General features: G+C 42.7%; 1 protein-coding gene across 1 annotated transcript; it reads right to left on the bottom strand.

Annotated features, from left to right (window-relative positions):
- Window positions 1-227: 227 nt before the first annotated feature.
- Window positions 228-2,578, bottom strand: LOC143891372 (Protein kinase superfamily protein). The gene has a single exon (XM_077395951.1). The coding sequence runs from the start codon at window positions 2,348-2,350 to the stop codon at window positions 593-595; it is 1,758 nt and encodes a 585-aa protein (XP_077252066.1). The 5' UTR covers window positions 2,351-2,578; the 3' UTR covers window positions 228-592.
- Window positions 2,579-8,846: the final 6,268 nt, after the last annotated feature.

The following is an 8,846-nucleotide window of genomic DNA, read 5'->3' as shown; positions in this document are numbered from 1 at the left end:
GAGATTGACGGTACGTCGAGCTGTTGTATTCTGGGGGTAATTGTGGCCAGTAATCTGCTGCATCAGAAAACAAATTTACCTTAAAGAAGCGACATAGTCCGTGCCTCATCTCACCTCATCAAAAATGTTTATTTAACTCATCTATCTTCTATTTTAATAGAAATCGGATATCCTATATTTCGGTTTTGGAGGAAAAATTATCAACATGACAAACCTAGCGAGAAAATACCAACCCAACCCGAGCTGGAATTGGGTTCATAATGAGGCCATCCGAAGTTGCACATCTTTTTCACCATCTATTTTCAGCGAAAAAATATACATTATTGGTCAGATCAATCAAAGGTGGGAACTACTGCGATAAACAATCTATATACAATCTGTATATTGTAGCAAAAGAAAGGGAGAAAAGAAGACAATGAAGATCCCCAAAAAACCCTAGAAGAGGCCATGGGAAACCCCACTTCTGGATTTTTGTTCGAATAACCAACCAAACTACAAAAAAAGGCAATGAGATTTCACAAAGAGAAAAGAAAGAGAGCATGTCACACTGTTGGGAGTGAGAAGAAAGAGAATACGTCTGCTTGATAATTCTCTAACTCTCCGGCGAAGATGGATGATGGTTGTCTGACGACATCTTCCGCTTGAGGCAGTCCAACTCCGCTTCCAAATCAGCCGTCTTCATCTTCTCTTGCTCGAGTTGAAAGGTTAGGGTTTCCAGTGTCTGTTGCTGCCTTTCCACGACATCCAAGAGCAGATACTCTCCACCCCCACTTTGATATTGGCCACCTTTTCCTCCTCCACACACTTCCAGAATTTTCATCACCATCTCCTTCTCCATGCTCAAGCTCGCTAGAAGCGAAACCAAATTAGGAACCATCCACGCCATCTGATCTGAAACCAAACGAGGTCTCTTTGATGCTTCTTCTTCATCTCCACTTTCTTGTTTTCCTTTTTCTTCAATTGGGTTTTCATCTACTTCCTCCTTGTTTTCACTCGCTTCTTTATTCTCCTCATCCTCCTCATCCTCCTCCTCCTCCTCGCCATCCTTTCCCTCTACAGAAGAAGGAGAAGAAGTAGAAGACGGTAGAGGAGATGGGTCTTGATGACTTGCATTGCTCTTTCCGTCATCTTTATCATTGATGAACACCGCCTCTCCGTGGAATCGCACCCATTTCTCACTGCTACTTTCTTCCTCGTCCGCCGGGAAAATGGGGTCTAGCTCTAAAACATTCTCATTGAAATTCCATCCACTTATCCTTCTGTTCTTAGTAGTCACTTGTTCATCATCGCTGTCATCATCCTTGTTATTGATCGATTGTGGCGAAGTAGAAGGGTGACTTGATGTTATTTGCTTGAACCTTTCCTCCACACTCGGCAAGCCCCGCAAAACATGCCTCACCAAATAATCACGAGACTTACAATTCTTGAAGAAAGGGTGCTTTAAAAGCTTCTCAGCAGAAGGTCTCTTACATGGATCTTGTGCTAGGCAAGAAGCAACCATGTCTTTGAAAGGCTTGGAGAACTTCTTCTTGGGCTTGTTGCTATTCTTCTTGCTCATCTTCTTCTTCTTCACATCGTCTTCCTCGACGTCATAATTTAGGCCGAGGTGGTTGGTGATCCTCATTACCATTGATTTTGAGAGCGGCAGATGGGAGAGAGGAGGCCGGCCATGAGCTAGTTCAAGAGCTGTAATCCCAAAAGACCAAATATCAGCCTTATATCCATAACCAACATGGGAATGAATCACCTCTGGGGCCATCCAATAAGGAGTCCCGGCTACGTCGTTGAAGAAAGAAAAAGGCAAAGGAGCAGTTAAAGAGGAGGGGTAGGAAGAGGAGGAATCATAGATAGAGGCTGAGACTCCAAAGTCAGCGAGCTTGACAGAGCCATCGGAATCTACTAGGATATTGCCGCCCTTAATGTCACGGTGAAGGTGGCCTTGGCCGTGGAGGTAGTGTAGGGCGTTGAGAATTTCTTTCAATATGAAGGCAATGGAGGATTCGGTGAGGCCACTAGGGTAAGAAGAGGAGATGATAGAGTGGAAAGAGCCGGCGGCCATGAACGGCATGACGACCCAGAGGTGACTGTCCACTGTGAAGGAGCAGTGGGCAGTGAGGATGTTTGCGTGGGAGAGAAGGGTCATGGCCTTAGCTTCACGACGGACATCGTCTAGGTTGGCTCGAGTGCGTTCTAAATCGATGGATTTTATTGCGACGACAATGGAATTTAGAGGCAAGCATAATGCTTTGTAGACAACAGCGCTTACACCGCTCCCAATCTCACCGAGGAGGAGATAGGAATCACGGTCCAGTGGGTATGATATGATCTTTCGATGAAGTTCTTGGGTCATCGTGAATTGGGTCTACTCAGTTCGTAACGATGGTTCAAGAACAAGAACGAAGAAAGCAGAAAGAACACAAGAAGAAGAAAGTATAAGAGAGGAGTGGTGAAGTGGTTTGACTCAGTTCTTTGATGATTCTTGATGATGTACCAAGTATAAGAGAAACAAAGAAGAAGATGATAGAAGTTGAGGAAGAGGCAGTTAATGGAAAAGTTGAGCAAAGAAGGTGGGTTTAATTTTCTTGTGAAGGGTCTGTATGATTGAGAGACTCGTGAGCTTATTTAAAGGAGTTGCTTTCCTCTTATCTTCATTTACACCGGTGGGTAGTTATGCTTCAACTGTTTTTTGCATGTCGACTTTGACTACGGGAATGCTTGGGTTATGGTTAGATGCCTCTTACTCAAAAACTATATTAGATGCTATCTGATTCGTTGTTCAGGTGGGGCCAGTTGTTTAACCTTTTAAAGCTACAGCGTGTATTTTGTGTTCAGTCAGATACATGTAACCATTACTAGACCCGGCAAGAAGTGACCCAGACCCGCAGGTCGACCCGGCCCGCCCGTAGTTTCCGGGTCCGGGTCACTCATTTGTGATCCATTTGAAAACGACCCGCAGGTCCACCCGGCCTGTAAAAACTGGGCCGGTCCGGGTGGACGTGCGGGTGCCCGTAGAGAAGTGAAACAACATTTTACGTTGGGCCTTTTACCCGTAGTTTTTAGATTTTCATGCATATTTTCCGTAGTTTTTCTATAGAGGTACCTTCTTTTGTAGGTTTTTGCCTAGTTTTTCTAATTTGAAGTCTCTTTCCTGTAATTTTTCTCCGACCTTACCCGATTTGCTAGCCACCTTTGCATAAAGCTACTCCTGCTCATCCTTTGCATATGATGACAGCCACGTCAATGAATAAGACAAATCTGCCAAAAACGTCGACATAAATGGCTATCACATGATCACATGCAAAGGATGGGCGCGAAGTAGCTTTTGCCCTTTTGAGAAGGTGGCTAGCAAATCCCTATAAAAAACAACAAAAATCTTTTAAAAAGCAGAAAGAAAAAAAAAACAAAAATTCTTTAAAAATTGGGTGACCCGGGGGTCCACCCGGCCCGTACAGGTAGGGGCCGGGTCAACCAATTAGTGACCCGTAAATTTCCGGGTCATTTTGACCTAGCCCGTTTGACCCAGACCCATACGGGTCGGGTGAAACCCGGCCCGCCCGCTTGCCAGGTCTAACCATTATTCTGTTGAATGCTTTCACATCCGAGCCGATTCACTTTTCCGTGAGTGGCTGAGATTAGCATAACTGAAAAATAGATTTTGGGAAATGACATGAACACGCCAATGTTTTGATACCACGCTCTAATAGCATATCGTTTAGTATTTAAAAGGCTGTCTACCGGTTATTACAGTTCCCAAAAAGCTTTCACAAGCCCATTTAATACTAAAAGACAAACAAGGAGAGACTGGACATCAAAACATTGAAGTGCTGGTATTTGCTTGCATCTCCATTTTCCTTTGCAAATAATATACTGGCCGCCTTTTCTTACTTGGGCCACCCACATGTAGTGTTAAAAGGTAGTCATAAATACAATAGAGGGGCTGACCAAAAGGACGAAAAGGGCGCGAATATATCAACTCCCTTTCCTTTTCCTTTTGATGATGCACAAGTTATATACAGTAGTAATCATCCACTAGTTGTAATACGAAATTAAGAAGTTAAAACGTAGGTTTTAGACGATGGAATGTTCTAGATAGAGGTCTTCTCTAAGTGCGATTTTGATTTTCATATTTTTTAGTTTTAAAATTTTTTTAGCACTTAATCTGAAAAGTTGTTAAAATTACCCGTCAGATTCGCCGTTTGGAAATTAGAGGTTCGGCGTATTGGAAAATGACATGTACCCATCTACTAGTTGCCGAATAACTTTTTCTTATTTTTCAACTTTTCCTCCCCCTCATTTCTTTTCTTCTCACTCCAAGAAATTGGGATTTTACCGGCGGTCATGATCCGGTATCCGCTGGTACAGAAATAGGGGTTTTTACCAGCAGTCTTATCCGCCTGTCGCGCCGGTGGCTGCGGTGCTCCCATTTTGCTTCCGGGTGAGGGAAGGCGAAGTCGCTTTGGAGAACTCTACCGGGTGAGGGTAGGAGAAGTCACTTTAGAAAGCTCTTCGGGAATGAGAACAGCTCGTTGAATGAATGGTCCATATTCCTTTGATTTCTAGAGTCGCCACCTAGAAAAAGTACATGGTTCTAGGTCTATGTAATGACTCCGATCATAAATGTTCAATGTAATTCCACGGTGTGACTGGTTACGAGGTCGGAAGGTCTCAGTCACCGACCCCGGGACTACTAAAAACACTATCAATTCTGTTTAGAAAGTATTATTCACTCAGAAATTTCACGTTATAAGCTGAATAGTATGGTTAAATTATGATGCATTTCTTCATTGAAGACTTTCATCTAACATGTTATATACAAATGAACATGCATCCAACAATACCATAGCAGAGTGTTGCTTGCCTGGCAAAAAGCCAAGCACATGCTTCATTCATGGATTTCCTCAAACACGTGATTTGCAGACAGAGATGAACGCATCAGAAAATGATCACAACAAAGCGTATCTAGCGAAAGTAGAACATGCTTAACTGAATGACATGGATCTACGAAACAAAGACATAAAAGTGAGTAGAGAAAACCAAACTACAATAACTAAAAAAAGGGAATTAAGAAAACAACAATTTCTCCTAAATCGGTAAAGCAGGGACGTATTAAGAAATACCTAGATATGATACAGAAAAATGGAAACTAAAAGAGTAGGGAAAACTACACTATAAGTTTATAACTATCAAAATTCGTAGCAAAGAGAGATTAAGAAAACATGTATTTTTCCTAAATCACCAAGCATAGATCTATTGATGGAAGCTGGAGGGGATAAAACTACAGTTATAAAAGTTAAATAACAAGCTAAAAGTTGCCTCAAAGGTGGAAGGGGGAGCTCCTCAGTAGGGCGGTTTAGCTCATGAGGGATGGGTTTTCCATGCAGATCCAGCCTCTTCCGGAGCTTTTCCTCCCATTGAATGTGAGAGATTGATTCCCTATCTATGGGAGTGAGTGGGGAGGAGTGAGTGGGGCTAAAGAAAAGCATTTTTTCAATGTGGAACTAAAGTATTGTGATGAAAATGAGGTTCAAAAGAGAAAAAAACTGACTTCTCTGGAAAGTTGCTGCAATTTATGGGAGCAGTCCGGCCAAACAAAGAAGTGATAAGAACATGTCCAGTCAGATGGAATTAGTCTTGGAGGCCAGCACCAAAGTTTTAGAACTTTTTGTTAGCCTTTTTAAGGGTATATGATAATAATAATTCTGATGAGTGTGGAAAAAGTTAAATTTTTTTTAAAGTAAGGTGCGCTTTGTTACTAACCTGATTTGGTTCGCAACAGGATTGATCTTCTTAGAGGGAAGATCACCCTCTTGACCCACTTCGAGGGAAGGGTCATTTCTCCTTGTGCAAAACACAATTTATGGGATATAATTCTTCTTCATTCCATTACAAAACTAATGAGTGTATGTATAAACACCCAAGGGATAAACATGGAGAGATCTAGAAAGATATTTTTATAAGAATGGAAATAACTAAATAAAGACGAACCTAATTTTGGCCAAATCAATTCCAGTTACTCAATCTACCCTACATGCCAAATCTACCGTACAAGCAATCCAATAAACAGATCTTCTAAGATCTGACATATCCTAAATCCAAACTAATTTATTCTACTAAAGCAGGGCCATCTAGGCACGTAACATTCCACCCGCCTTGGAATCAACCTTGCCCTCAAGGTTGGAGATTAAGCGATGACTGTTTGAGGAAATGATCTAGCACACACCTTTCAAAAGTTCTTTTCTCTTCTCTCTTTCTTTATTCTCTCTCCCTCCTTTTCGTCCTTTCTTTGCCTTGTAAGTAGTCAAACAGCCATCCTCAAGCCATTTGAAGGTGCCGCATCAAGCTAACATCTCAAAGGATTATATGTCATTGGCGATATCTCCCTCCAATGACTTGCCCGCCGTGGAGAAGACGATCGTTAGCTCGTTGGCCACGTGGCAGCATGATAATGCGACCCTGACTGAGCCAGACGCTACTCCCCCTATGTGGGCCCAGAAAGAACTTTCAAATTTCAAATTTCAAAATACTCTGACAAGACCGGTTAAAGCGGTCTCTAGACCGGATATTATCAGTAGGGCCTGGAAGGAAACATCGAACAATGCAAAGGGGAGTGATTTGACTGTTTTACCCTTACCCGTGACAAGTTTGCAGGAAAAAGTTGCTAGGGCATTGCGCATATTAAAGCAAGGAATGAAAAAGCCAGGAGTCCCGAGGAACAATGGAAAGGGTCATTCACATAGGTGGATTCCAACTATTCAGGGGAAGATATCTAATCAAAAACGGGGGGAGACTTTTGCCAAGGAAGCAGTTAGGGAAAAGGCCACATTTGATATCCGGAAAGTGGGTGTTGTTCCTTTGGTCGGCAACCACCCGAAAATTTTTGTATAAGAAGCATAGTGAAGCTTTTGGGAGTTCTGAACCCCGCTCCCAATGAAGCTAGGATTTTGGAACATAAGGGGTTTAAGGGAGATAGGAAAACTCGGGCAGTAAAAAATCTTATCTTTCAGAATAAACTTGACTTAGTGGCCGTCATTGAATCAAAACTGATGGGGGTAGATGACTCTGTTATAAATAAATCTTGGGGCCGGAATCAGAGAGAATGGGTAGCAAAAGACGGGGTGGGTACAGCAGGAGGAGGAATAATTGTGATATGGAAAGAAGGCCGCTTTCATCGGGAGGCAGTATCTGAGAGGCAATTTTCGATTTCGATCACCTTCTCTTTGTCGGATTGGAACGAAAGGTGGATGCTTACAACTGTCTATGGGCCAGCTAGAGCTTCGGGGAGAAGTGCACTATGGAGTGAATTAAGGACCATTAGAGAAAATTGGCAGGGTCCGTGGATTGTTGGCGGAGATTTCAACACGATTCGGTTTCCATCAGAGAAAAGTCCTAACTCTAGAATCACTACGAGTATGAGAAATTTTTCAGCATTTATTCAAGACTATGAACTGATATACCTTCCAAGGAGCATTTCTTGAATCAAGGCAGATATTGGAAGGGGTTCTCATTGCCAATGAAATAATTGATTATGTTAAGAGAAATTGGCAAGAGGGACTTTTGTTCAAGATAGACATTGAGAAGGCATATGATCATGTGGATTGGGACTTTCTTGATTGTATCCAAGAAAGGATGGGTTTTGGACAAAAATGGACGATGTGGGTTAGATCACTAATATCTTTCAATTCATTCTCAGTAATCATCAATGGTACAGCTGAAGGTTACTTCAAGGCATCCAGAGGAATTCGACAGGGGGTTCCTGGCACCATACCTTTTCATTATGGCTGTCGAGGTCCTTAGTTTGCTGCTTTTAAAGGCCAGTAGTTCAGGACTTATACGGGGTCTTCGAGCAGGTCCTAATACCAACGAAATCACCCATCTCCAATTTGCCGATGACACACTGGTATTCTTGCAAAACAGCCCGCTAGCTACTCCTAATAATATGAAGATATTTAAATGGTTTGAGGTCATCTCGGGTTTAAAAATCAACTTCAACAAAAGCACGCTTTTGGGCATAAATATGGATCCCTGAGATCCAGAGGCTTGCAAGAACTTTTGGCTGTAGTGCTGGCTCTTTCCCGGTGTCATATTTGGGCCTTCCCTTAGGGTTTTGGAATCCCATCCCCTACACAGTGGGACCCGGTGGTAGAAAGAATGGAGAGAAAGTTGGCAACTTGGAAGAGGAGATACATTTCTTTTGGAGGCAGAATCACCCTGATAAAAGCGCGTTAGCGAATATGCCGGTCTATTTTATGTCCCTGTATAAGATCCCAGTGAAAGTTGCTTTGCGAATCGAACAAATACAAAGGAATTTCCTTTGGGATGGGGGTAGCGAAGCAAAAAAACTGAGACACCTGGTTAAATGGGACAAGGTGACCCAACCTAAGAAGAGCGGAAGCATTGGAATAGGTAAGATCAGGCTACGGAACAAATCTCTCCTGGGTAAATGGCTTTGGAGAAATGGATTAGAAAAATCAGCCCTATGGCACCGAGTAGTTGGGGCCAAGTATGGATCTAAATGGGGGGATTGGAGTAGTAGGAAACCGAGAGGAGGCAAAGGATCAGGAGCATGGAGGTCCAAATGTTCTATCAAAGATGAATTCGATAGTAGAATAAGGTATAAAGTGGGTACTGGTAGGAATGTGAGATTCTGGCTTGACCTATGGTGCGGAAAATCCCTACTGAGTCTGGAGTTCCAGAGATTATTCTAAATTGTTGTCAATCCGGAGGCAATAGTGTCAGATCTTCTAGTGAGAGAAGGTCAATCAGGCAGGAGCTTCTGGGATATAAGATTAAGCTACGTTGCATGGATTCTTTGCCCCCCTATGCCGAATCCGCGTCGACACGTCTCC

Source organism: Tasmannia lanceolata, unplaced genomic scaffold (genome assembly GCF_043159265.1).
Source record: "Tasmannia lanceolata isolate RefF3 unplaced genomic scaffold, GAP_Taslan_0.1 ptg000013l, whole genome shotgun sequence".
Classification (NCBI taxonomy): domain Eukaryota; kingdom Viridiplantae; phylum Streptophyta; class Magnoliopsida; order Canellales; family Winteraceae; genus Tasmannia; species Tasmannia lanceolata.
This window is presented reverse-complemented; position numbering and strand designations above follow the sequence as displayed.

Coding starts and splice junctions, on each gene's coding strand:
- LOC143891372 (XM_077395951.1), bottom strand. CDS start 2,350: ATGACCCAAGAACTTCATCGAAAGATCATATCATACCCACTGGACCGT.